The sequence below is a fragment of the Dendrobates tinctorius genome, unplaced genomic scaffold, assembly GCF_039654945.1.
Source record: "Dendrobates tinctorius isolate UK_male_01 unplaced genomic scaffold, ASM3965494v1 ptg000009l, whole genome shotgun sequence".
Classification (NCBI taxonomy): domain Eukaryota; kingdom Metazoa; phylum Chordata; class Amphibia; order Anura; family Dendrobatidae; genus Dendrobates; species Dendrobates tinctorius.
This window is the reverse complement of record NW_027361677.1, coordinates 5635202-5663097: the sequence shown is the minus strand read 5'-3', so window position 1 is coordinate 5663097 and position 27896 is coordinate 5635202. Positions and strand designations below refer to the sequence as shown.

General features: G+C 41.9%; 2 protein-coding genes across 2 annotated transcripts in view; one reads left to right on the top strand and one right to left on the bottom strand.

The window, feature by feature from the left end:
- The window catches only part of LOC141096002 (polycystin-1-like protein 2), a 117335-nt gene that overhangs the window by 76424 nt on the left and 13015 nt on the right, over positions 1-27896 (bottom strand). The window lies entirely within an intron of this gene.
- On the top strand, positions 118-27845 carry BCO1 (beta-carotene oxygenase 1). The gene is made up of 11 exons (XM_073582376.1): positions 118-278; positions 8429-8557; positions 10459-10588; positions 12460-12607; positions 15686-15836; positions 16858-17078; positions 19892-20149; positions 21525-21630; positions 22310-22404; positions 23634-23745; positions 25376-27845. Exons 1-11 carry the CDS (start codon positions 182-184, stop codon positions 25528-25530), a joined length of 1602 nt encoding a protein of 533 aa, XP_073438477.1. The 5' UTR covers positions 118-181; the 3' UTR covers positions 25531-27845.

The following is a 27896-nucleotide window of genomic DNA, read 5'->3' as shown; positions in this document are numbered from 1 at the left end:
CGGGGGAGGAGGGAGTGTGCAGCGGCGTATGTGGGGGGGCACTGCTATTGTGCACATGTAAACATCATCAGCCAGCCTGTACTTTGACCAAGACTTCTCTATAAATAGTCAGAGAGGAAAACAAAGAGTGGAAGGCGCTGGGAGAGCTAGGACCTCATCTATCACAAGGACAGGACCAGCCATGGAGCACCCAGATGACATGATAGACTCTGTAATAGGTGTTGTCTTCTCCAAAAATCGTCAGGAATGTCCCGAGCCAATAAAAGCAGAAGTACAAGGTAGGGGCATTCAACCCTCTCTCTTCTGTGTATTGCATAAGGAATCAATACATGTCAGAGCTCATTAACCCCTTCCTGGTTGCAGAAGACCAAACAATCACTAAATACGGTTCTCCGGATTATTTATTTCATTTTAATATCATTTAGATGCCTTCGGTTGAGGTTACATACAAGTCGCAAAATCTAATAAATTTGGGCTGTAATTTGGGCCTAGATCTCAGGGATATAGTTGCATGGATGAGCTGTGCATGCTGTCCCGATGTAACAGCAGGTCCATAAACTACACATGAATACTTTTTTTGCAAAAGGGTTTAAGTGAATGCATATTATGAAAAGAGGAGACATTCTTTAAACCAGACAATTGCTATATAATGGGGTTATGCGGTAGCAGACCATTGATAAGCGCTTTCTCCAGCAGTAAGAATCACCCTTGAGTTAGCCTGCTCTCGCCATGTTCCCCAGGGCTCTTACTGGGACTGAGGTGAGCTGGCTTCCTACAGTACTCTGGGCCCTAATTATCCTTCACATCCTCCACATTCTCCTCCCCTTGTGTCCCCTCAGTGTTGAGTGTCTCCTCAATAGTGTTGTGTGTCTCCTCAATTGTATTGGGTGCCTCCTCAATTGTATTGGGTGCCACCTCTATTGTATTGGGTGCCTCCTTTATTGTATTGGGTGCCTCCTCTATTGTATTGGGTGCCTCCTCAATTGTATTGGGTGCCTCCTCTATTGTATTGGGTGCCTCCTCAATTGTATTGGGTGCCTCCTCTATTGTATTGGGTGCCTCCTCTATTGTATTGGGTGCCTCCTCTATTGTATTGGGTGCCTCCTCTATTGTATTGGGTGCCTCCTCTATTGTATTGGGTGACTCCTCAATTGTATTGGGTGCCTCCTCTATTGTATTGGGTGCCTCCTCTATTGTATTGGGTGCCTCCTCAATTGTATTGGGTGACTCGTGAATAGTGTTGTGTGTCTCCTCAATTGTACTGTGTGTCTCCTTGATTGTATTGTGTGCCTCTTGGAAAATATTTTGTGTCTTCTTGATAGTATTGTGGGTCTCCTTTGTTGTATTGTGTCTCTTCAATAGTATTGTGTCTTGATAGTATTGTCTCCTGGCTAGTATTGTGTCTCCTCGATAGTACTGTTTGTCTGCTCAATAGTGTTGCATGTTTCCTTGAGAGTATTTTGTGTCTCCTCAATAGCTATGTGTCTTTTCGATAGTACTGTATGTTTGCTTAATAGTATTGTATCTTCTCGATAGCATTTTGCGTGTTTCCTTGATTGTATTTGTCTCCTCGATAGTATTGTGCGTCTCCACAATATATAATAATGCTAGTTGCATAATAAGAAATAAATCTAATACATACGGTATATACGGTAATTAGGTATGTAAAGTAAATAAAGTGAACGCAGACCAAAGATGCCGTACCTATGTACCTATGCACAACTCACATTTCACTGGTTAGAAGTTGCATTGGGAAGCAGTACCTTGAACGTATTAGTCAACCCCCAAGCCAGCACAATAAAAGATGAGCAAACTAAAAGGACTGTCCGGAATCTAATGTATATGCAAAGGTTTCAACTCTCTACCTGATAATAAATGTCAGGGGTTAAAAAGATTAGTCATGCCGAATTTCAACATGCCCAATCCTGAGATCCCACAGGAAAGTTTGTAAGCTGGTCTAAGAAGTGTGTGGCTAAATGTTAACCCTTATCCATACTTGTACAGTTGCACAGTATACGTCTACTGTTAGACAAATCTTTTTGCACCATTTATCTTATTACATTTAGTATTAAATGGGTTGTTTGGTTAAAGCAAGTTATCACCTATCCATAGGATAGGTGATAACTTGCTGATTGATGGGAGCCCCACTAACGAGAACCGATCTGGAGACCGGACTTTTATCTCTGTTGCAAGATGGCATAGCATGTTGGACGCCAACCACCACTTCATTCATTCCCTATGGGGCTGTGTGGAGAGACGTTGGTCACGGGGTGCTCTAGTCCGGAGGCTCGAGATCGCATGGACCAGAGATCATCACACTGAACGTCCTTTAACGTGGGCACAATACTACTCAGACACCACAGGTTGAGGGTAAAACAGTGTGGCAATACTTTATTGAACCACAAAACAGACAATAAGACATAGAACAGTCCCAGAAAATGCTCAAGATGGTGCAAAATTTCAGTCTTACCCTTGCGCTGACTCGCTGGGATTAAAGCGGGTGCGACTTCCAGGGCCGACTGACCCCCCACCTGTGGCACGCACACTGAGGTATGAGGCCAAGTGATCAGAGGGTCACGACCTAGCTTCTATGAACATCTACATGGAACCAGGTGACCAGTGGGTCCCAATACTAGCTTCCTCAAATGTATCCATAGGGCTCAGGTGACTAGTGGGTCCAAATGCAGGCTTCCCCAAATGTATCCATAAGTTCAATAATGGTCAACAGAGTAAATCTGTGTTCTTTCAGCCGGGGTTGTGATTCCCTAAGCTGGCTTCCTGCAGAATGTCAAATCTGTGTCCTTCGTGATGGAGCCATGAAGTCCTGGCTGCTGTCTTGTAGAGTGTTCCTGGCTGTGGCTTAGTAAAGAGTCTCTGGTTGTTTGGATCTCTTGTTACAGAGGCATACCCCCCTTTTCTAGTTCACAACTGTTGTCCTTCAAGCCATCATCCAGACGTCAAGAGGAAGGTGTGATGAGATTAACTCGCATTGTTTGAGTATTTAATCAATTTGCATCATTTTTACTCCTCTGCTCTGCAAGTCAACAAGCCACAGAGTCCAACATGATCAATAAACATATTATCAAACATCTATTGTTCAATTACCCTATGTCTCTATCCCTCAAAGATAGCAGACAAGGAGCTTGCAGCAAACAGCAACTCCAGAGTCACATTCAGGCTAGTAAGAACAATAGTCTTTGTTTCTTGACCAACCAAAGAAAAACACAAATATTCAAAAGTCAATATAAAGATAATAAAGTATGTCTCCTGGCCTACTGAATTTACATCCTGATAATTAAGATTAAATGTCGTCACAGGCTGCCAGAAAAAGTTAAGCACAGCGCTCCGCCCCACATGGTGACTGAATGGTGCATAGATTGAGCCTGTTGCACTGCCACTCCATTCTAACGGGGATAAAGTTTCCCCGTTCTGCAAACCGGTGTGGGTCTCAGAGGTCGGACCCCCACCAATTAGTATCAGGAAGATGGGTGATAAAGGCGTCGTTCGGTTAAAACAAGTTAAGAAAACCACCAAAATCTCAATTCTGTTTTCTAACCTCATCTATAGTTTAGTTTCAATAAATCACATGTTCGGAGCTCAGGATCTGTCTGAATCATCACATGATCGCAATATGATTAGTCAGTAGATCCTCCTCCCTCGCTATATAACATTTTCTATCCAGGGCTTGGATATTCAGCAACTTTTAGGACAATAATGGGGCATCTGGGATTATAGAAGTAATCTCATTCTCAGCTCTAACACATAAGTTTCAGGTCACTGAGCAGCTTTCTAATTAAAGGGCTATTCAACGGTTATTACAAATGTAGCATTGTTTTCCAGAGATGGTGTATGACATACAGGAAAAGTTATATTACTATTTAATTTACGTATGGCATAGGCCTCCTGATAAATAGGAGAATGACATCCAGGCAATTTAACTATATTTATGGCATTCAAAGAACTTTTAAAATGACATTTAAAGAGGTAATCGACTTTCCTAAAATCATTTTCAAATATCTCAATAAGAATACTGCATAAATAAGTTGGGTTCCCCCCCCATGTAGGAACCGCCTGTATTTGACTAGCCTACATTTTTCTGTTCTGTTATAAGAGCGTTTCACAACCTTTTTCGGTCCAAGGACCACAACAAAATGTAAAGTGGTACTTACATGAATACATCACTAAAACCACCATCATGAATAAATCACCAGAAGCAAGATTGGGATATTTGAGGAGTAGAGTTTCGTTCGGTTTCTGCTCCAAAAGCTCAGTGTAAACACACCTTAATTTACAATGACTTTTTGAAGCAGAAATTGAGCAGAAACCTGGAAAAGCCTCTTCATAATCTCAAAATGTTTAGTATTGAGGAATTTTCAGTTTCAACATAGCCATGAAGTACTTTATGGATTGCTACAAGTGTCCAAGCTCAGAACCACCATCAGTACATGAATGTAGGGCCAAAACCAATGTCAGTACTGAATGCAGCATCAGAATCACCATAAGTACATGGATGCAGTGCCAGAACCACAATCATAGAATCATAGAATGTTAGAGCTGGACGGGACCTCCAGGGCCATCATGTCCAACCCCCTGGTCAATGCAGGATTCACTAAACCATCTCAGACAGATGTCTGTCCAGCCTCTGTTTGAAGACTTCCACTGAAGTCTCTCACCACCTCTCGTGGCAGTCTGTTCCACTCATTGATCACCCTCACTGTCAAAAAGTTTTTTTCTAATATCTAATCTGTATCTTCTCCCTTTCAGTGTCATTCCATTGCTTCTCGTGTTTGCATATGAAAATGAGAATAAGGATGATCTCTCTAAACTGTGACATCCCTTCAGATATTTGTAGACAGCTCTTAATCTTCTTTTTTTCAAGCTAAAAATTCCCAGATCCTTCAACCTTCCCTCATAAGACATATTTTGCAGTCCACTTACCTTCCTGGTAGCTCTTCTCTGAACTTGTTCCAGTTTTTCAAAGTCTTTTTTAAAATCTGGTGCCGAGAACTGGACACAGTATTCCAGATGACGACTGACCAAGGAGGAGTAGAGGGGGATAATTACTTCATGTGATCTAGACTGTATGCTTCTCTTAATACATCCTAGAACCGTGTTTGCCTTTTGTGCTGCTGCATCACACTGTTGACTCATGTGCAGTGTGTGATCTATTAGTATACCCAAGTCTTTTCACACGTGCTGTTGCTTAGTTCTATTTCTCCCACTCTATAGATTATATTTTTGTTTTTCTTGCCCAGATGTAGATTCTTGCATTTCTCCGTTAAATACCATTCTATTAGACGCTACCCATTGTTCAAGCTTATCTGTATCCTTCGGAATAATTTCTCCGTCTTCTCTAGTTTTAGCTATCTAATTTTGCATCATCTGCAAATTTGATTAATTTACCTTCAGTTCCCTTATCTAGATCATTTATAAAAATGTTGAACAACACTGGGGCCAGGACAAAGCCTTGTGGTACCCCACTTGAAACACTTTGCCAATTGGATGTGCAACCATTTATTACCACTCTTTGTGTACGATCACTGAGCCGGTTATGAATCCACCTAACCGTAGCCTTGTCAATCCAACACTTGGTCATTTTTTCAATAAGGAGAGTATGAGATACTTTATCAAATGTTTTGCTTAAGTTGAAATATACCATATCTACCGCATTTCCCTGATCCATCCAGTCAGTGATTCCATCATAGAAGGAAACTAGATTAGTGAGGCATGAATTGTTTGCTTCAAACCCATGCACCATCAGGATAAGTGCAGTGCCAGAACCACTGTCAGTACATAATACTGAATCAGAACCACCATCAGTACATGAATACAGTGCCAGAACCACCGTCAGTACATGAATGCAGTGCCAGAACCACCGTCAATACATGAATGCAGTGCCAGAACCACCATGAATACATGAATGCAGAGCCAGAATCACCAGCTGTACAAAAAAAAATCAGTGTTTTATCAGCAGTAGATTATCACTACAGGACTAGGTGTCTCGTGCCTTCTAGTCCAACCACGCCTCCATCAGGAGGACTGATTAGTAGGCAGTACATCATGGTGCTCTCAGATTACAAAAATCTGCTGATAGATTCCCGTTAAGGCTGGAGTCACACTTAACGTATAAAAAAATCGGTCCAATTTTGACGGCCGAGAAACACACAAATGTTCCTCGAACAGTGATCCGTATGTAATCCGTTTGCAATGTGATGATGCGATTTCCTTGCATCTAGTATCCATGTGACATCCGCATGTCATCCGTATGCAATGCAATTTTAACATGAGCTTTTACATACAGCAGTTCTCTGTATGTAAAAGCTCATGTTAAAATCACATTGTAAAACACAACTATCAAGATCGTTTTAAAACCAAATAATCTTAAAAACATATATAGATAAAAAGTTGGCAAATTATCTACTGTTTACAGTATAGAATAGGTTAGAATAGTATAGAATACATATATTCACATAGAATAGGTATATTCTATGTATATATTGCATAGAGATATATCTATAATAATAAATGCCCTAAGCAGCTTCCGGTTGTAACAACTTCCGTCCAGTTGTAACCGGTGACGTCACCACACACACACGCACGTTAACCCTCAACACACACTCCTCTCACCTTTCACCTCCACTCACGTCCACTCACTCTTTCACTCCACATACGTTCCTTTCTCTCACTCCGTTTCTCATACTCACACCGTCATCGTCGCTGCCCGACATCTTCCTCCGCCGCCGCGATCCTGGATCCAGACGTTCTCCAGGCCGCCGACATGTTCTTGCGGCGACGCCATCTTGGATTTCGTGAAATCCCGCGATATTCAAGATGGCGTCGCCGCAAGAACATGTCGCTGGCATGGATGACTCGGGATCCAAAAAGATGGCGTCGGCGAAATCTCGCGAGATTACGCCAACGCCATTTTGGATCCCGATGTCGTCCACGCCAGCGACATGTTCTTGCGGCGACGCCATCTTGAATATCGCGGGATTTCACGAAATCCAAGATGGCGTCGCCGCAAGAACATGTCGGCGGCCTGGAGAACGTCTGGATCCAGGATCGCGGCGGCGGAGGAAGATGTCGGGGCAGCGACGATGACGGTGTGAGTATGAGAGATGGATTGAGAAAGGGTCGTATGTGGAGTGAAAGAGTGAGTGGATGCGAGTGGAGATGGTGAAAGGTGAGAGGAGTGTGTGTTGAGGAGTGTGTGTGTTGAGGGTTAACATGGCAAGAGGTGTGATGCTATCGCATCCTCCCGATGCGATAGCATTGGGCCATAATCTAGTATATTAGAATAGCCGTTAATTCATTTGTCGGCTTCTGTAAAATCAATGCAGAAGCCAACAGGATAGGAGACATAGTTTACATACAGTAAATCCATGCAGAATAGTTAGATATATAGATGTCTGTGAGCAATACAGTTAGTATAGTGTACGTGCAAATTAGGGGACATGTATGTATTTAATAAAAGATTATTTTCGGGGGAAAAAATGGCATGGGATCCCGAGCAGTTTTCTTTGCCAGAGAGGGAAAGCCAGTGACAGGGGGCAGATATTAATAGCCTAGGAAGGGACCATGGTTATTGCCCCCCCCCACCGGCTACAAACATCTACTCCCAGCCACCCCAGAAAAGGCGCATCTGTAAGATGTGTCAATTTCAGTACTTAGCCTCTCTCTTCCCACTGCCCTGTAGCAGTGGCATATGGGGTAATAGGGGGTTGATGTGACCTTTGTTTTGTAAGGTGACATTAAGCCTGGCTTAGTAAAGGAGAGGTGTCAATAAGACACCTCTCCATTACTAATCCTATAGTATGTAAAGGGTTAAATAAACACACAGCCAGAAAAAGTAATTTAATGAAATTAAGCACCACACAGTTTTGCCATCTTTATTGTTCTGCTAATCCAAACGACGCCCTTGATCTCCTGTAATAAAGAAAAATTTTTTAAAAAAACCCCAACATACTATACCTGTCCGGTGTTCAGTCCCACGCCGTAATCCATATCTGGGGGATATATAGTTTGCAACTGGGAGCGGTGCTAATCCGACCACCCCGGCTGTAAACCACTGATGAATGAATGAGAAGCTGCCAGCGGCAGCATCAGTGACTAGAGCTGACATCACTGATGCAGAAAAAGAAGGAACGCACCACTGCATAAATGCACGCACTGACATTGTCAGTGTGCGCATTCATGCAGTGGTGCTTTCCTTCTTTTTCTTCATTACGTGATTTCTGCTGCACCTTGCCATATGATAAATTTTGTGATAGAATTACACAGCTTGGTGCGCCTAGGTTTTCTTCTGTTTACATCACTGATGCTGCGCAGCCTCACAGCCTGACCTGCGATAAACTCTGTAGCTTGGGGAAATTAACTATCATTTTGCTGCTCCGTAATAACGGCTGTTCCCTTCCTTTCTTTGGCGCAGGGTGTATACCAAAGTGGCTGAAGGGAACTCTGCTACGCAATGGTCCTGGAAAACACTCTGTTGGAGAAATGTCATATAACCACTGGTTTGATGGGCTCTCGCTATTGCACAGCTTCACGTTTAAAAATGGTAAGTACAGTGTCCAGAAGTCCAGAATCCAAAATTGGAAGGTCAGAAAATGTCAACTGTTTCCCGTTAAGAGTGTTGGTATGAGAAGTGAAGACTCATTGACGATCTGTCTAAATGATAGGGCAAGGAAACTAGGTAGGAATCGGTCAGGGAAAATTATGGTCCGGACAAAATTTCCCCTACGTGACCAACGGAGTAAAGATGGGTGATTCTCTAAAGTGCTGAAGATTGGAAAAGTCAACTTGTGACTATTGTATCTTCTCCTTTCTCATAGAAAAGGGAAGGCTTTAACCTCTACCCATAGGGAATATGAGAAAGGGAAGAGGTCTCACAGACCTAAGGGTCAGTGTACGACAAGTTTAGGGTGAGATGGTTTTTTGTTTCCTAGTTGTGTGTCACGGATGTGTCAGAGGCTGCAGACCGTTGCATTGCATCTGTCTGCAGAAGGTCTCAATAGTTTTCTTTGCAGACAAGTGGCCACCTCCCCCGATGCTAATGGCCACACCTCGACCTGAGTGTTGATATACTTACTGCTCACAAGTGCGGGTGACATTTTCTATTTGCATTTCCCTGTCCAGGCTTGGAGCTGCCAGTCTGCTAGCGTCCTCTCTGGTGTTTGGAGGACGTCCGTGTTTCTCTCTGAGTTTTCTCAAGCTAAATGTTCCCTTGTTTCGTTTGTCTATCCCAGTTGTCTTTAGAGGTAGTCAGGATTGACTAGCACTCATCCTGTCCTCCCGATGCAGGGCTTATCACAAGGGTCAGGCAGGGATTACAAAATAATGTGGTAAAGGAAATTGCTGACCAATGTACAGTGCTTTCCAGAAAAAAATAGTCCAATATGTAAGGAAAAACTTTCAGGCACTGATTTCATGCATAAACTACCAGGCAGGGATTAGGTATCCAGCTTGGCGATAGGTGCAGAACCTATATAGGGACGGTAGGACAGACAGGGTGACATTAGGTCTGTCTAGGAGTCTCCACTCCCTCCTTCCCTAGTGTTTGACTCCCTTTCCCTTATCCCTTTGTGTTGCACTTAGTCTGTCCTACACTGTGCGTGACATTGCGGTGGACAGGCTCGGACTGGCCCACAGGAGAACAGGTGAATCCTCCGGTGGGCCCCCTGTGCAGGAGTAAGCCACTTGCCCACAACATGAGCAGTGGATTGCCAATACATTAATTCACTACGTACAAATCATTCATTCCGCAAACTACCATGCTTATTATTATGTAGAAGCAGAAGCAAATTTGTGAAAGAGGGTAATGGAACATTTACATGAAGCTGAACAATAGGGGTTCCAAGTCAATGTAACTCGTGGGCCCCTGCCACCCCAGTCCGACATTAGTGGTGGGGTTGTAATTTTGTCTATGCAGCTGTATAGTAAAGGGTTGGGTTAAAAAAAATCTTCTATTTCCAGTAAGTTAGATTTAATGAGCACTAAAAAGATGCTGATGTTCGCTGTACAGTTCTGTGGTTGATGAGCCGAGGTGTCCATGTGCCATGTGCGCTTACATATGCACATCTATTAATCAGCTGCTTCAAACAGAGATTTTTTTTTACCGTGTCTGCACATATGTAAGATACATATTTTCTGCTACAAAATTTGCAGCAAATCTGCATAAAAATTACCATCGATATCCCCATCTTCCTGTATCATCGATACCCCAATGTGTTGCATGCAGGCTAGTTGTGAATTTCGAGGCTACGTTTCCACAATGAGTTTTTGATTACATTTTTGCCTTTAAAAAAAAAAATAAAAATCCAAAAACCTATTTGGGTGCAGATATGTCACATACCCAGATCTGGCATTATACGACCAATGGTGCACCAAACAGACTGTATACCAGAGTGAATCCAAGTTCTTAGTTCTTTCTTTTACGAGATGTGCTTTGCTAATTGGCAGGCGAAGTGTACTACAGAAGCAAATATCTCCGCAGCGACACCTATAACTCCAATATGGAGGCCAACAGAATAGTGGTGTCAGAATTTGGCACAATGGCTTATCCGGACCCCTGCAAAAACATCTTCTCCAAGTAAGTTTCAGCCTGATGTTGTCTTTTGTAGAAATATAGTAGCTTATGTTTAATAGATTTATCAAATTCCCAACAGCTGCCTGTAAAGCCTTAAAGAGAACTGACACAATGTTTTTATTTCCCCGCTTGAGAGCAGAATGATGTCGAGACAAAGACCCTGATTCCAGTGATGTATCACTTACTGGGCTGCTTGCTGTAGTTTTGATAAAAACACAGTTTTCTCTGCAGTTCTTTTAATGCTAAGCTCAGTATAACCCCGCCCACACCACTGACTGGCAGCTTTCTGTGTACACTGTGCATAGGCAGAAAGCTGCCAATCAGTGATAGGTGCAGGGTTATACAGAGATAAATATGGAGAAATACATGGCAGCAGGTTTCTTAGTCCTCTAGTAATAATCTCCTGCTAAAATTGTGAATTTAGAAAAATGGAAGCAAGCAGCCCAGTAAGTGACACATCGCTGGATTCAGGGTCTCTGTCTCTACTTTAAGTTAAGTGGCAAAAAAGTTGTGATAGATTCCCTTTAAAGCAAACTATGAAAAGCAGATGGCAGACTGTGGTAAGACAGTCCATTACCTGTTGTCGGGTGGAATGAGAGCTTCTATATATCAGGGAATTTTAGACAAGGATTACACAAAAAACATTAGGAACATGAGCTGCGCTGTTAAAGGCTATGGACACCTTTGCACAGATTTTTTTAATTTTTTTTTTATTTCTAAATGCAAATATAAAAAAGATGTACATTTTTCTTACAAAAACTTTTTGGCTTACAAATTCGGATATAAAATACTGATCAAATACTGAAAGTGTGAAGATGGCCTTAAAGATAGCAGCAGCGAGTGGAAGGGGGTTGTTTACTGATATACAGTGGAAAGAGCATATCAAGACCATAGACATGAGCTGTGCTGATACATGAAAGCCAATGAATACATATACTGTCACACTGGGTGATGGAGAAGCAAGGTGCTCAACAACGGGGAGAGGGAAGGGAAGCCCAAACTCTAGGGAAGGGGGGAGTGGAGACCACTAGGCAACTCTAACCACTCCCTGTCTGCCCTAAACGTCCCTAAATAGGTTCCGCACCTATCGTCGAGCAGGAACCTAACAATACGCCCTGGCTAGAGAGGGGACGCGGTAGGCGCTAGTCAGTCACCACTACAACTAAAAACAGACTGTGTACAAACGAGGGGATACACTTAGCTGGAGAAGACCACTGAGATACCATGCCAGCAATCCTCCAAAAAGACACTAGCTGACTGCTAGTACTTCCAACCAGACAGAGGGAAATTGAACTAACACCAGCACCATGCTGAAGAGACTAAATGTATTTAAACCTTCAGCACAAATGTGCTAATTAGCAGCACTGGAGGTGGAGGCAGCTGTTGGGTCCTAGAGGGAGAAGAATATCACACCATAACAAAGATGCAAAAATCAAGACGGTACTTGTAAAGCTAACTGCAATAACCTTCTACAGCTGGATCCAGGACGACTGTCTGTCACACCCGTGACATATACACTCTGGATATATAAAGACCTAACATCCAGCCTGAATTACAGGGAGAGACACTCCTACAAGAGAAAATTGAAAGCTTGGATTAAGCTGTAAACTGCAGATCAAAACATCTGATAATAAATAAAGGAATGACGATTGCAGACCGATAGTACTAGTTTATGAACTAAATGTAACCATTAACATGTTAACCATTAACCATGTAACTTTATATGCCAGAGGAGTCCATGGAGGTAAGGGTGCAAACATCACACCTCTATACTATAGGCACATGACCAATTTTTTTTATAGCTGTAATTGGCTTTATAAAATGTTCGGCTAGACTAAAGCCTTTATTTTGAATGTGTTATACCTTTATTATAGGGCCTTCACTTACCTGTCACATGTAGTACCCGAGTTCACTGATAATTGCCTAATTAACATTATAAAGTTTGGTGATGATTATTATGCTTCCTCGGAAACAAACTTTATCAGAAAGATTGATCCTGAGTCACTGGACACACTAGAAAAGGTAGGACTTTTGCTCGCTTACATATGAAAAGGGATAAACTAATTATTTAAAAAAAAAAAGAAGGTGAATCTAATTGCACCAGTTTTCTGTTCTGGGCACAAATTTTAGCATATGCCAGTTTTATTAAAGAAAACTTGTCATCCGATTCATTCCCAATATACATGAAGTTTCTCCAGCACAGGGGCCTACCGGAGGTTTCTCCTGTGGGCCAGTCCAAGCTGTGCACCTCTTAACACCCTAAGGATGGCACCCTAAACACAATCGAGATTGGCGCCCCCTACTTGTCAGCGGAATGGCGCCCCCGCCAATATTGGCCCACAAGAGAGAAAGATACTAATGATAAATTTATCATTAGTATCTTTCTCTCTTGTGGGCCAATATTGGCCTTATGGGTTAAATGCACCTTCTGGCTATCTAGCTTTTGCTATCCTTGTTTAATTTATCAGTTATATCAGGGACTTCAGGGATAGCCGTTGTGGAGCGGGGGCGCCATTCCGCTGACAAGTAGGGTGCCAACCTCCGCTGACAGGAAGGTGTTCAGTCACAGGGAACAATACAGTCAGGTACTCATTTGTTTGCACTTGTCACTTTATGTCTCGTGTTTACAGCACTTTTTTTTGCACCTTTTCTATTGTTGCCTAAACCTACCCTTACCGGCGACACCTTTACACTCCTTTCCTGGTTAAATGGTGATTGTGTGTTGCACCAGTCCAGGGTTATCTAGGAGTAACAGGGTGAGCCATCGTGGAGCGGGGGCGCCAATCTCGATTGTGTTTAGGGTGCCAACCTCCGCTGGTAGGTAGCTGTTATCAGGGCCCCGATTTGGGACCTATATAGGTGACACGGTTGTTTGTGGATTTCTGTGCGTTTGTTTTTTTATTCAATAAAGGTTGTATTTTACTTATAAATAATTAGTAATGCTCCCCTCATACTCCAAATTGAATTTTTGAGCTTACGTTTCTAATTCTGATATAACCTCTTAACACTCTAACCCAAAATTACGAATAGTTGTGCGGAGAAGGAGAGCGGTTAGTGTCAGCATATGTGTCTTGCAGCAGCAACTGGAGCTGAGATCCGATCGCTGCTGTTAAAAATGCAAATGTCACTGGCATCTAAATAAAGCGATTGCAAGCACTCACACTCCCCGACTCTCATCGGCCACCTAAGACAAGACCGCGGTGCACTGCCATCTTGGTACTCCTGTGAAGCTCAGCCACAGGTTGAGCTTCACAGTAGACAGCGACTTCACTATATACTGTGCTACTGCAGTATATACTATAATCAAATGGATGATCGGCAGGTTGAAGTTCTCTAAGGGGACTAAAAATAAATAAATATATATACAGTATATATATATATATATATATATATACACACACACACACAGTATATACATACATATATATTATCAATAAAACTGCAAAAAAATAAGCCCATACACAGTCTCATTGTCGTACAAATAAAAACGTTATGAGTCTTGGAAATTAGTGACAGACACTTTAAAAAAAAAAAAAATAATAATAATAATATACAGTGGGGGAAATAAGTATTTTATCCCTTGCTGATTTTGTAAGTTTTCCCACTGAAAAAGACATGACCAGTCTATAATTTTAAGGGTAGGTTAATTTTAACAAAAGAGATAGAAGGAGGGAAGGCGGTTGTCACTCAATATTTTACAGTACATGGCTCCATCCATTCTCCCATTGATGCAGTGACGTAGTCCTGTGCCCTTGGCAGAGAAAGCGCTAAAAAAATGCAATAAAAAGCAATGCAATGTTGTATGTGTGCCAAATTAGTATCAATAAAACTGCAAAAAATAAGCCCTCACAGTTCCATTGGTGTAAAAATAAAAACAATACGGGTCTCGGAAATTAGTGACAGACACAAAAAAAAATCATTAAATTTTATATTATATTAGGATATACACTCACTGGCCACTTTATTAGGTACACCATGCTAGTAACGGGTTGGACCCCCTTTTGCCTTCAGAACTGCCTCAATTCTTCGTGGCAGAGATTCAACAAGGTGCTGGAAGCATTCCTCAGAGATTTTGGACCATATTGACATGATGGCATCACACAGTTTGCGCAGATTTGTCGGCTGCACATCCCTGATGCGAATCTCCCGTTCCACCACATCCCAAAGATGCTCTATTGGATTGAGATCTGGTGACTGAGGAGGCCATTTGAGTACAGTGAACTCATTGTCATGTTCAAGAAACCAATCTGAGATGAATCGAGCTTTATGACATGGCGCATTATCCTGCTGAAAGTAGCCATCAGATGCCTGTTCTTAGCTGAGAGGAGTGGTACCCAGTGTGGTCTTCTGCTGCTGTAGCCCATCTGCCTCAAAGTTCGACGCACTGTGCGTTCAGAGATGCTCTTCTGCCTACCTTGGTTGTAACGGGTGGCAATTTGAGTCACTGTTGCCTTTCTATCAGCTCGAACCAGTCTGCCCATTCTCCTCTGACCTCTGGCATCAACATGGCATTTCCGGCCACAGAACTGCCGCTCACTGGATTTTTTTTCTTTTTCGGACCATTCTCTGTAAACCCTAGAGATGGTTGTGCGTGAAAATCCCAGTAGATCAGCAGTTTCTGAAATTCTCAGACCAGCCCTTCTGGCACCAACAATCATGCCACGTTCAAAGGCACTCAAATCACCTTTCTTCCCCATACTGATGCTCGGTTTGAACTGCAGGAGATTGTCTTGACCATGTCTACATGCCTAAATGCACTGAGTTGCCGCCATGTGATTGGCTGATTAGAAATTAAGTCTTAACACACAGTTGGACAGGTGTACCTAATAAAGTGGCCAGTGAGTGTATGTATAATATAATATGTAGGGTTTCATGTGAATGCAATGTGATCAGGGCCTAATCCTGTTTCACTAAACACTTAGTTTCAGGAAATAGTTTCTATGGTGTAGGGGAGTCAATAACATTTCCTAAAACTGTATATATGTCTTTATTTCCTAGCTCAGTTACCAATTCACTTTCTGCTATGTTCGGCATTGTGGCCATAATAAACAGGCTATAATCATCTATTCATTCTTGATTTTTTTTTATTTTTTTTTACAGGTGGATTATTTGAAACATTTGACAGTCAATTTAGCAACTTCTCACCCCCACTATGACAATGAGGGGAACACTTTAAATATGGGGACGTCTATTGGTGACAAAGGGAAAACAAAGTACATCATTTTTAAAGTTCCATCAAAAACAGCAGCAGGTAAGGCAGAAAAAGGAATATTACTTGAGCCGAAGTCATACAAAGTTCCTATATTTTCGAAGGCCTCATGCAAATGGATCTTTATCCACAGTTTAGTATTTTAAGTCATATCTAAATCCTGAAAACTGTTAAGATTAAATTGCAAGGAATATTTATAAAAAAAATGCATAACTTTATATATTAAAAAATAGGAAACCCCTTTAAAGGAGTTGTCCACAATTTTTTTTTTTTACTATGGGCCTAAAAACTAATATGCTGGCAGTTGGTTTCAGAGGCATCAACGTAGCTGTTTTTTCGGCATCGGCTTAGGTCAGTCACCGACCGGCAAATTCACTGCTCAACGTCAACACAGCATGTCTTCCTCTTCCACTCTGCTATGTCGATGGGGCGTGACTGTCGACATCATGCTGCTTGACTGGCGGCTCCCCGCAGTTAGGCAGCGGGGAGCCGGTTGTCAATCAGCATGATGTCGGCAGTCACACCCCGTCAACAGAGCAGAGTGGAAGAGGAGCCGCCGCTCTGTCGACGTGATGTCAGCGGAACCCTTTGACGTGGTCACTGTGACTGCTCACTGGCGGCAGAGATCCGGGCCTGGGACAATAAGCAGGTAGTTAGTTCTTAGGCTGAGTAAAAAAATTAAATAGTCATAGATAACCCTTTTAAGCCTCCTCAGGTCCAGCACTAAGTCTCAACTGCTGCTCGCAGTATCTATTATTTTCTGCAGAGCTGACATCACTTTGACAGCTCTGCAGGCAATCAAAGAGCTAATTGGCTTTGGCTGAGTTGATGGCACGAGCCGCTGAGCTTACTGATCGGCTGCAGCGCTGTCAAAGGGATGTCAGTGCTGCAGACAACAACAAACATCGGGATCAGCGGTATAGAATCAGCGCTGGACCCAGGGAGGGTGCGTATAGTACAGTTTTTATTTTATTTTTTTTCTGAAACTCCAGAACACTGTTAATATAATGTATTTTTCTGCCATCATCTTGCTGTATGTCAATATAAGATAATCATTTCCCAGATAACGATAAGAAGAAGTCGCCGCTGAAAAGTGCTGAGGTTCTGTGCTTCATTCCTGCACATCACCTTTTAAGCCCGAGTTACTATCACAGTTTTGGAATGACAGAAAATTACGTCATCCTAATAGAGCAGCCTTTAAAGTTGGAAATCTTAAAACTGGCCACTGCATATTTTCGCGGAGTTAACTGGGCTTCATGCATCAGCTTCCATAGTGATGAGAAGGTAAGTTCTCTCCATACGAAAGATCTATGGTACCTAGAATTCTACTTATTAGGAAATAGAAAATATATACTTTTATTAGCATATTGTAAGTAACCTGCAAACGCCTGTCATGTGCACGACATGTGTATGGCATGATCGGCCGAATATGGCTGATTTAATATTTGACACTATGTGTGAAAACTGACCAGTTTTCACTCCTAGTTTATTACTGCTGTTACCTGTTTTTTTTTGCTTTTTTCTTAACTTCATCATATGGTTCCCGAGATGTTTTACACTTGTATGGGTGTGCTTGATCCAATTTGCGAAGCCACTAGCAGAACGCTGCCATTTCTGACACTTTGTGACCGCCACACTGAGAGCCCCGCTGCCAGGAGCAAATTAACTTTATTCCACCTGGCAGGCTTGTGCTTTCAGTCATAGAGTTGGACCCGTGAGGCTTCAGTCACTGCTCACTGCATAGTCAATGGCGGCTGTAACCATGCCCCTGGCATTGATTGACAGCCGGCTCTAATGCCGAGCTGGCTGTCGGTCAGAGCTGGGGTGTGTTTTCAACCAACACCCACTATTCAAAGGAGCTCTCAATTCAGGTGCCGAGCGGCTTCAGAACACTATTATCTGCAGATTAACCCCATATCTGCAGGCTAATAGCGTTTTTTTTTACATCACACGTTCCCTTTGATGGCTAAGTCGGATCCACAAAATCAGATCAGAATAGGACCTGCTCGGAGTCACATATATTTCCCTCTCACATCCATGATTTTAACAGATGTGTGCATATATCCATTCCACTCTATGGGTCTGATAAATGAAGTTGGACAAGACTATGACATGTCAAAAGAAAGTGTGAACGCAGCCTTACACTAAGGGGGTTGCATATAACCACGTACACATGCAATTTTATGCACCACTAATAGGATATCAGCAGCATACACACATTTGGCGCCATAAGTTCGGGTCGGGAGACCCGCCTCCAGACTGGGCATGTATCTGGACCATAAAATCCATACTTGTACACCCATACTGCCTATATAAATGTGGTCTTACTGTCTCCCCGCCTTCATATCGGCCATTTCTGTGGCATGTACTCCCATATTTTGCGTATACACTGATATCTTGTACAGTTGTGGCCAAAAGTATTGACACCCCTGCAATTTTGTCAGATAATACTCAGTTTCTTCCTGAAAATGATTGCAAACACAAATTCTTTTGTATTATTATCTTCATTTAATTTGTCTTAAATGAAAATACACAAAAGAGAATGAAGCAAAACATTGATCATTTCACACAAAACTCCAAAAATGGGCCAGACAAAAGTATTGGCACCCTCAGCCTAATACTTGGTTGCACAACCTTTAGCCAAAATAACTGCGACCAACCGCTTCCGGTAACCATCAATGAGTTTCTTACAATGCTCTGCTGGAATTTTAGACCATTCTTCTTTGGCAAACTGCTCCAGGTCCCTGATATTTGAAGGGTGCCTTCTCCAAACTGCCATTTTTAGATCTCTCCACAGGTGTTCTATGGGATTCAGGTCTGGACTCATTGCTGGCCACCTTAGAAGTCTCCAGTGCTTTACCTCCAACCATTTTCTAGTGCTTTTTGAAGTGTGTTTTGGGTCATTGTCCTTCTGGAAAACCCGTGACCTCTGAGGGAGACCCAGCTTTCTCACACTGGGCCCTACATTATGCTGCAAAATTTGTTGGTAGTCTTCAGACTTCATAATGCCATGCACACGGTCAAGCAGTCCAGTGCCAGAGGCAGCAAAGCAACCCCAAAACATCAGGGAACCTCCGCCATGTTTGACTGTAGGGACCGTGTTCTTTTCTTTGAATGCCTCTTTTTTTCTCCTGTAAACTCTATGTTGATGCCTTTGCCCAAAAAGCTCTACTTTTGTCTCATCTGACCAGAGAACATTCTTCCAAAACATTTTAGGCTTTTTCAGGTAAGTTTTGGCAATCTCCAGCCTGGGTTTTTATGTCTCGGGGTAAGAAGTGGGGTCTTCCTGGGTCTCCTACCATACAGTCCCTTTTCATTCAGACGCCGACGGATAGTACGGGTTGACACTGCTGTACCCTCGGACTGCAGGGCAGCTTGAACTTATTTGGATGTTAGTCGAAGTTCTTTATCCAACATCCGCACAATCTTGCGTTGAAATCTCTTGTCAATTTTTCTTTTCCGTCCACATCTAGGGAGGTTAGCCACAGTGCCATGGGCTTTAAACTTCTTGATGACACTGCGCACAGTAGACACAGGAATATTCAGGTCTTTGGAGATGGACTTGTAGCCTTGAGATTGCTCATGCTTCCTCACAATTTGGTGTCTCAAGTCCTCAGACAGTTCTTTGGTCTTCTTTCTTTTCTCCATGCTCAATGTGGTGCACACGAGGACACAGGACAGAGGTTGAGTCAACTTTAATCCATGTCAACTGGCTGCAAGTGTGATTTAGTTATTGCCAACACCTGTTAGGCGACACAGGTAAGTTACAGGTGCTGTTAATTACACAAATTAGAGAAGCATCACATGATTTTTCGAACAGTGCCAATAATTTTGTCCACCCTCTTTTTTATGTTTGGTGTGGAATTATATCCAATTTGGCTTTAGGACAATTCTTTTTGTGTTTTTTTCATTTAAGACAAATTAAATGAAGATAATAATAACAAAGAATTTGTGTTTGCAATCATTTTCAGGAAGAAACTGAGTATTAGCTGACAAAATTGCAGGGGTGTCAATACTTTTGGCCACAACTGTAGCGTTTCTAAGGCTATGTTCACGCATGTCATAAACATTTCTTTTTTTATTCAATTTTTTTTTAGACTTGGTTTCACATAGTTGATAAAAGGACCAAGAAGCCTGTTGCAGAGAAGTTTTACAGTGACGCTTTGGTGTCTTACCATCACATTAATGCATATGAAGAAGACGGCCATGTTGTGTTTGATATTATTGCTTACAAGGACAATAGTTTATATGAAATGTTTTACATGGCCAATTTAAGGAGAGACCTCTCTCAGGAGACTAGAGTATCCTCGACCCCAACCTACACGCGGTTTGTGGTCCCCCTGCAGTACGACAAGGTCAGTGTATACGTGTCTCACAGAAAACACAAATCTATGAAACTAAAGCCGATTATTTATCACAATGTCAGTCTTGTCGCTCACTGTGGCACATTACAGCGTCAGCAGTTGCTGCTCAGTCACTATAATCTGTCACATTAGGCCTCATTTACAGCGCTGTCTTTGTTGCCCATAGCAACCAATCAGAGCTCAGCTTTCCTCTTGGAAACAGCTCTGCTAAAATGAAAGCTGTGCTGTGATTGGTTGCTATGGGTAACAGAGACTTTTCAGTGTTTGGGTAAATTTACCCTAGGAGTTTGCATTCACTGTAGGCCTCATTCAGGCACCCATGTTTTTTACAGAAAAAATACATACTCCATCTAGTCTATGCGGCTGTTTATATATCCGTGTTTTATGGCGGGAGGGACTGACTGAGCGTCTGCAAAATATAATTAAAAATATAAAGAAAACGTCTGATTTTGGTCAAGTCAAAACTGCACATTGAAGTCTATGGGTCCATGAAAATCACAGATGGCATACTGGAATCCTCATACTTTCCGCTTTTCACTGACTGCTTAACCCCTTTAGGACTGGCCAATCTTTTCGGGTTCATTTTTTCTTCCCCTTCTTCCGAGAGCCCTAACTATTTTGTTTTTCCATCCACATAGTTATATGGAGGCATGATTCTCCAGAACGGTATAATTATGAAGATACCAATCTTGTATTGCTGTTTTATTTTTTAGCAGTAAAAAAAACTCATAAGTTTGTAAAAATAAAAAATATAAAAATTTTTGTTCACATTTTTTTCTCTTTTTTCCTACTTTTAAAATTTTTTTTCTATTTTTTTAAAACAATTTCTTTTTTTTTTTGCCTGCGTTTTAGTTCCCTTAGGGATAAGTTGTGTGGGGATCGACGGGATGCATGAGAACACCGGTGGTCGTGCCTTTTAAATGCCGCTGTCAACAGCAACTGAGGCCAGCTCTGATTGCAGGTGTTGGGTATGATGCGGTCTCGGCTCCTGAGCCTGCTCCATACATGTACGCCCTGACTGTGATGTACAGTTAGGATGCAGGGGGGGGGGAGGGTCGCAAATGGTTTGCATTAAAAACATAAATTTTTTTTTCATTAAAAAAAAAAAAAAAATCATGTCTCGTATAAATAACCCCAACTCTTCAAATTTGCCGGGATTGTTTCCAAAAATTGCGACATTCCAATTCGCGACCGTTGGCATAAATGTTTAAACAAGCAATCCAATATATGGGAATTAGCTAAAAATTGTAATAAGTAGTGTATTGCAAAATCGCTAGTGCCTGCACACACTGTCCGACAATCCCCATTTATGAGGATGGGAATAGCCCTTTAATGTACATTTAATGTACGTATTATCATTTCATAGAAAGCAGAAGTGGGAGTTAACCTAGTAAGGATTCCTTCGACGACAGCAACAGCGACGAAAGAAAAAAATGGCGAGATATGCTGCCAGCCTGAGATTTTATGTGAAGGTATGTCAGTCACGTTGTCTCTTCTCTAAGCCCCGGTATCCTACAACAGTATATAGAACCTGTTATAGACATCTGCTGTGTATGGCAGAGTTGGGAGAGATGGCTGCCGGCCAAAACTATCAGCCTAACAAATAATCATTCACAAAGCTGCACCTACTGCTTGGTCATAGGCTTTCCTTATCTCCCAGGATCTGATCCAGTATTTGGCGATATGAGACTCTTATGTGCATACGCTGCGGTTCCGCTGCTGTTTTGGCCGCAGCAGAACTGCAGCAGTTCTGCAGACAGTGTACAGTAGCATGTTATCCTATGGGATTTACATTCTGCTGTGCACATGCTGCGGATTTTTAACTGCGGAAAAGCTGCGGTTTTGAATCCGCAGAAAGAATTGACATGTCACTTCTTTTCTGCGGATTCTGCTGCGGTTTACCATCTCCTCCATTGTAGAGATGATAAACCGCAGCCCAATCCGCAGGTCATTTTACCTGCGGTTTTCCCTGCGGTTCCGCAAATAAAAAAATCAGCAGACCAATCCGCAGCGTGTGCACTTAGCCTTACATGGAGCTGAAATCCGCTTGTGTGCAGAGACTCAAGCAATAATGTTCCATTAAAGGCATAAACACTAGTCGCTAGATTTGTGTTGCTACATTACTTATGCAATTATTTCTTACATTTCCAGGAATTGAATTACCAAAAATTAACTACGACTACAATGGCAAGAAGCACAGATATGTTTACGCTTCACATGTTGAATGGCGTCCAATACCAACCAAGGTAAAGCTTTTCACTATCCGGCATTATAAATGTAGTGTGTACCTGTGGCTGCAGATTGCAGAATCCGCGGCCACACTCACATATTCAGTATTTGGTCAGTATTTTACATCAGTATTTATAAGCCAAAACCAAGAATGGGTGATAAATACAGAAGTGGTGACCTGCTTCTATTATACTTTTCCTCTGATTGCTCCACTCCTGATTTTAGCTGACAAATACTGATGTAAAATACTGATCAAATACTGAACATGGAAACTTAATCAGGAGTCTGTATTAAAGTGAATCTGTTTTTAGATGCAGTCAAATTGTCTTTGTGGCAACTGCTTAAAAAAAAAATTGCCATGATGTAATGGAAACATTTTTTAGAACATTTGCATGATATCTGCGATGTGTGGATTGTTGACTGCTTCTGCCATTAGATCAGGGGTCCCCAACTTGTGGCTGGCGGATCCAAGTTGTGTGGCTTGCAGCTGTATACTTGCTTGGTAGAGGCTTGCAATCAGTTATGAAGAGAAGGACTTCAGATGGTGACTTTTGTCACAAGCCCTGTAAAGAAGAGCAGATCTGTATGTTCTTATACTTTGAGAGGGAAAATAAAGGAGGAAATAAATACTATGTTGGAGATAGGATGGTACTGTTAGAGGGGCATTCATGTACTGATGGTGTTTCTGGTGCTGCAATCATGTACGGACAGTGTTTCTGGTGCTGCATTCAGGTACTGATGATGGTTCTGGATCTTTAAGTTTCATGTGATAATGTGTGGAGTGTCCTTGATTTGATAATACCAAATGAGGGTGAAGTGGGATGTAATTATATTGTATATTGTCACTATTACTGTAGGGAGGGGGCATGGTTGTAGCTCACGACCATCTATCGGAGTCGAATGCCGCTCTTAAGGTAAGAAAGATTGGAAACCGCTGCCTTAGATGACGGGCCACTGCAGGCCTCGTGTCTGACCCAGCCTCTGTTTAACATGTATAGAGCATGTTTACCCAAAGCGCCTTTGGTCCTCGAAGCACCTTCGGCCCTCCCATGTGCCCAGGTTTCCCTACTAATGCTATTCTTAGTGTTGATTTTATGTTTTTATTCTGGGGATTTATTCTGACAGAATTTTATAGGCTGAACTGGATGGACTAATGTCTTTTTTCGGCCTTACTAACTATGTTACTATTTTTATTCTTAAAACTATATGTGCTAATTCCTTTTTTTCTTTTTGTTTTATTGCATAGATAGTGAAATTTAACACAGTGACAAAAGAAATGTTGTCCTGGACTGATGACATGTGTTGGCCTGCAGAGCCGTTGTTTGTGCCACACCCTGATGGCAAGGAAGAGGATGATGGTAAGTATCAGTGACTTACTTTTATAAATTCTACCTATTCACTAGATTGGTAAAATCGCTAGAACTGTGTCGGTGTGACACTAGTCACGGAAAAGCCACAAGGCTGGGTCGTCAAAAGGTCCGAGGTCAAAAGCCAGGAGGGTACGTCAGAGACAGAGGGGTGAGACAAAGGCATAGTCAGGTCATAATTACAAGAAGGTAGCGGATCACGAAAAAAGGGCTCGGCAAACACAAGTTCAAAGGCAAATCCGAGGTTGAGTAAGATCAGAAGACAAGACAAGGAGCACAGATCAAACACACACCTCTTGTCAAAGCTACAATTAGCAGTAATCTAAAGCAGAGAGGTGGCTAAATAGCCAGGTAATTACTCCTAACAGGAGACACATGGATGAAGCACTGACACGCCCTGGACCTGATTGCACGGCTAAACCGTCACTCAAGACACTGAAAGCTCAGCACACCCCAGCATCCGATTGGACGGCTGAGCTGTCTATCACCTACTGACAGCTCAGCACGCCCCTGTCCTAGATTGGACAGCAGAAATGAGAATCACTGTGTCCAGACACCTTGATAGGCAGAATCGTGACAGTGAGACCCCAAGCAATCACCAGAATGGGAGACTCATATGCTCATACTCCACTGGCCGGGAAGATTTGAAAGCAAAGACTGGTCCATTGCACTGAAGACATCCAGCAATCTGCTATCTTTGTCAGTACTTGTAATAGGGTGGAGTTGCTTTTTTCAACCAGGGGAGAACAGCTGACACGATTCCCCCATCCCGGCGACTGGTTGGGGCCCCCAGCAAAAATAATCTGTAGCGATAGAAGACTGAACCAGTGAGCATAGCTTCATTGTTATTTTACAACATTTCTGCTTTTGGCCATTTATTTTTTTTAAGTCGTACAACCAAATTAATAAGAAAAGTTTCTACATATGAGCAAAAAGATTCGCACTGCCCTGATCCTGTATCCAACTCGGCACTCCGAGGCAGAGGGACCAGGGCAGGGTGGCGCAACGAACGTCACTATTACGGCAAATAATTATATCTCGGAGGCCTAGTAATCTCAAAAGGCTCCAAGGATGCTGGTATTTAAGTTGCAGCCAAGCAAGTTTACACTGTCCTGGTATAGGGTAGTGTGAATTTTTTTGCTAATCTCTAAGTTTCCCTTTAGCAACCACACTTCTTCCAGGGCCTGATTTGTCTATAGGTCTACTATTCCTATAGCTAAAACTGGTCCTGGGTGCAGCAATGAATGGCGCAAGATATGCAACATTTATAATCATGTGATTATTACATTTATAGCAGGTAAATGAGGGTCACCAAATGCAGCATATGACATTCTCTGCCCTTTAAAGACTTCCTAATAAATGTAATTCTTCCTAAAATATACTTTCAATTTCCTAACCCAAAAGTCACTTCTTATAGCCATATCTATCAGGAAGTTCCTTATTTCATTGCTAAGAGCTAAATGAGTTAATGAGAAGCAAGAAGCCCACAGGGAGGCAGAACTATCTTAGATGCTGGCATCATTTCATAGTTCCTCCTAGCTCCTACACTTTTAATTTGCATTCATTTTGATAATCCTTCCTCCTGTCTGCACTGATTAGATCCTGTATGTTATATTTCCAGGAATTATATTGTCTGCCATTGTATCTTCTGATCCTAAGAAATCCTCGTTCTTACTTATTTTGGATGCCAAGACCTTCAAAGAAGTGGGACGTGCCAGTGTCAATGCGGATGTTCACCTGGACCTGCACGGCATCTTTATCCCGGACAATAAATGAGCTACGACCTGAAGGAGTGGACACACATGGGACCGATATATTAGACTTCACAAAATTTTACAGGACGTAGAGGACATTGTGATTCAATCTAGAAGACTCTCCAGCTGTTGCAAAATTGCAGATCGTCTGTAGGAGCTGGAGACATATTCTCAATTTATGCAACCTTCAGAAAGCCTTTAGGGCATCAGAATTTTGTCCTATCAAATCTGAACAATTTCATCCACTAAAGTATGCCCCCAAATATTGACCAAAGAGCTAGAATATAGCTTACTACATATCCCCACCCTCTACAAACATTCTCAGGAATTATGACTCCATAAGGTGGCCATACACCTAGACAGCTGTAGCCTGGCTTGTGACTCCATAAGGTAGCCATACACCTAGACAGCTGTAGCCTGGCTTGTGACTCCATAAGGTAGCCATACATCTTAGACAGCTGTAGCCTTGCTTGTGACTCCATAAGGTAGCCATACACCTTAGACAGCTGTAGCCTGGCTTGTGACTCCATAAGGTAGCCATACATTTTAGACAGCTGTAGCCTTGCTTGTGACTCCATAAGGTAGCCATACATCTAAGACAGCTGTAGCCTTGTTTGTGACTTCACAAGGTCACCATACACCTTAAGACAGCTGTAGCCTTATTTGTCCCACAACTTTTCCCTTCGCCCGCCTCAGTAAACGTGCACACTAAACTCGGATGACTGTGCATTAATTCTCAGTGAAGAAAGATGACAGAACCTGAAATTTAAGAACCCCTGATATTTACCATCGGGTGAGATCCAGGAGACCAGCAAGGCAGGTCACTCCAAAATCACCTCAGTCCAATACTTAGATTAGATACAGAAACTTGGCTGTTTTTAAGCCGCCTTTCTATAAAAAAAAGATGGCAGCTTGGTAATAAAAGCGGACGCATGGACCAAAAATAGATGAAAATCAGATCAAGCTCACTGATGAACAATGGTTCTTTTTTCATACCCCAAAAAATAAAAAGACGTCTGAATGAGGCCTAAGAATCAGAAAGTGGTGTCTTCATACAAAAACAGCAATGGAGATAGTTTCTTGGACAAACCTGTCACCAGTCCAGTTTCTTTTTTTTTGGTTTATAATGTTCTTAATTTTGTAAAAATAAAGTCTTTGCTATGAAAACAATTCTTCTGCAAAGAGAAATAAGGCCTATCATCAGCCACATATTACCTATTTTCACTTTAAAGAGAAATTCTACCTCTGAAAAATTCTACAACATTCCTGACAATTTTCGTAAAGAAACATTTGCTTCTTGATGCACGACATTACTTTCCTACCTCCAATAATTTGCATGCCAGGATGCATTGCCTGGCTTATATGACTCCTTACTCCAGCTGACTTTCTTGACAAAGAGGAACTGTGCTGCTAAATATTATCTGCTATTATAGGCATTGTCCATTTTATTTTTGATTCATCAGATGTGTTTGGGTCATGATGTTATTGAACTTAGGGATCTTTTAGATGTCCGTGATCATCAGTCTGATGTCGGATCGCAATGCACGGACTGGCCGCACATCTCCTGACCCGAGTGTGCTCCCTTCATATATTTCTATGAAGCTGTCACGCTCGGGGTCAGGAGAAGTGCGCCCAGTCCATTGCAATCCGACGGATGATCCCGACGGACATCTGAAAAAACCCTTACTAATATGTAAATATTCCAGTTTTCCTCCTGCCCTTGATAGCACAGCCTTCATTACAGACTGCACAGCTCACCAGACCTGAAAAAGGCCACTGATAGAGGATGATGTGGCCTCGTCCAATTGAACCAGCTTTGTATATAATATATGAGAAAAAGACATAATCAGATACTAAAATATGTCAAAAGCAATGAGTAAAGAAAAGCACTTAAACCAGTGAATAAGTGAAATTATACTTTAAGTTTAATATATTCACCTGCCCTATTGGTCTAATCTTTGATTTCTTTAGTACAACGTGCTATTTTTATTTCTTCTTTATCAGTCCTGATAATGCACATTATGCCTTATTGTGTCTTGTTTAGTTATTGGTATCTTGTTGCTGAGCACTTAGAATCCTGATATATGTAGGGCAATGTCTATGTCTGGTAGTCAGACAACTAATGTGCCTCTTTATTAGGGAATAATATGCTGTATAAATATATTGTATATGTGATATATTGTCTATCAGACGATCTGATGATTAAGAGAAGACCACCCACCTACCAGTCTGCTGGAGGTCTAGGGCCTGAAAACACTGTGAATCTGGGAAAATGATAAAATCAATTGTATTTATTTAATGTATTTAATAATAAAATTATAAATGGTTGAATTGTAATGATTTAAGTATCTGGGCATCATATAAAAAAAAAATATGTGTGTAAAGCTC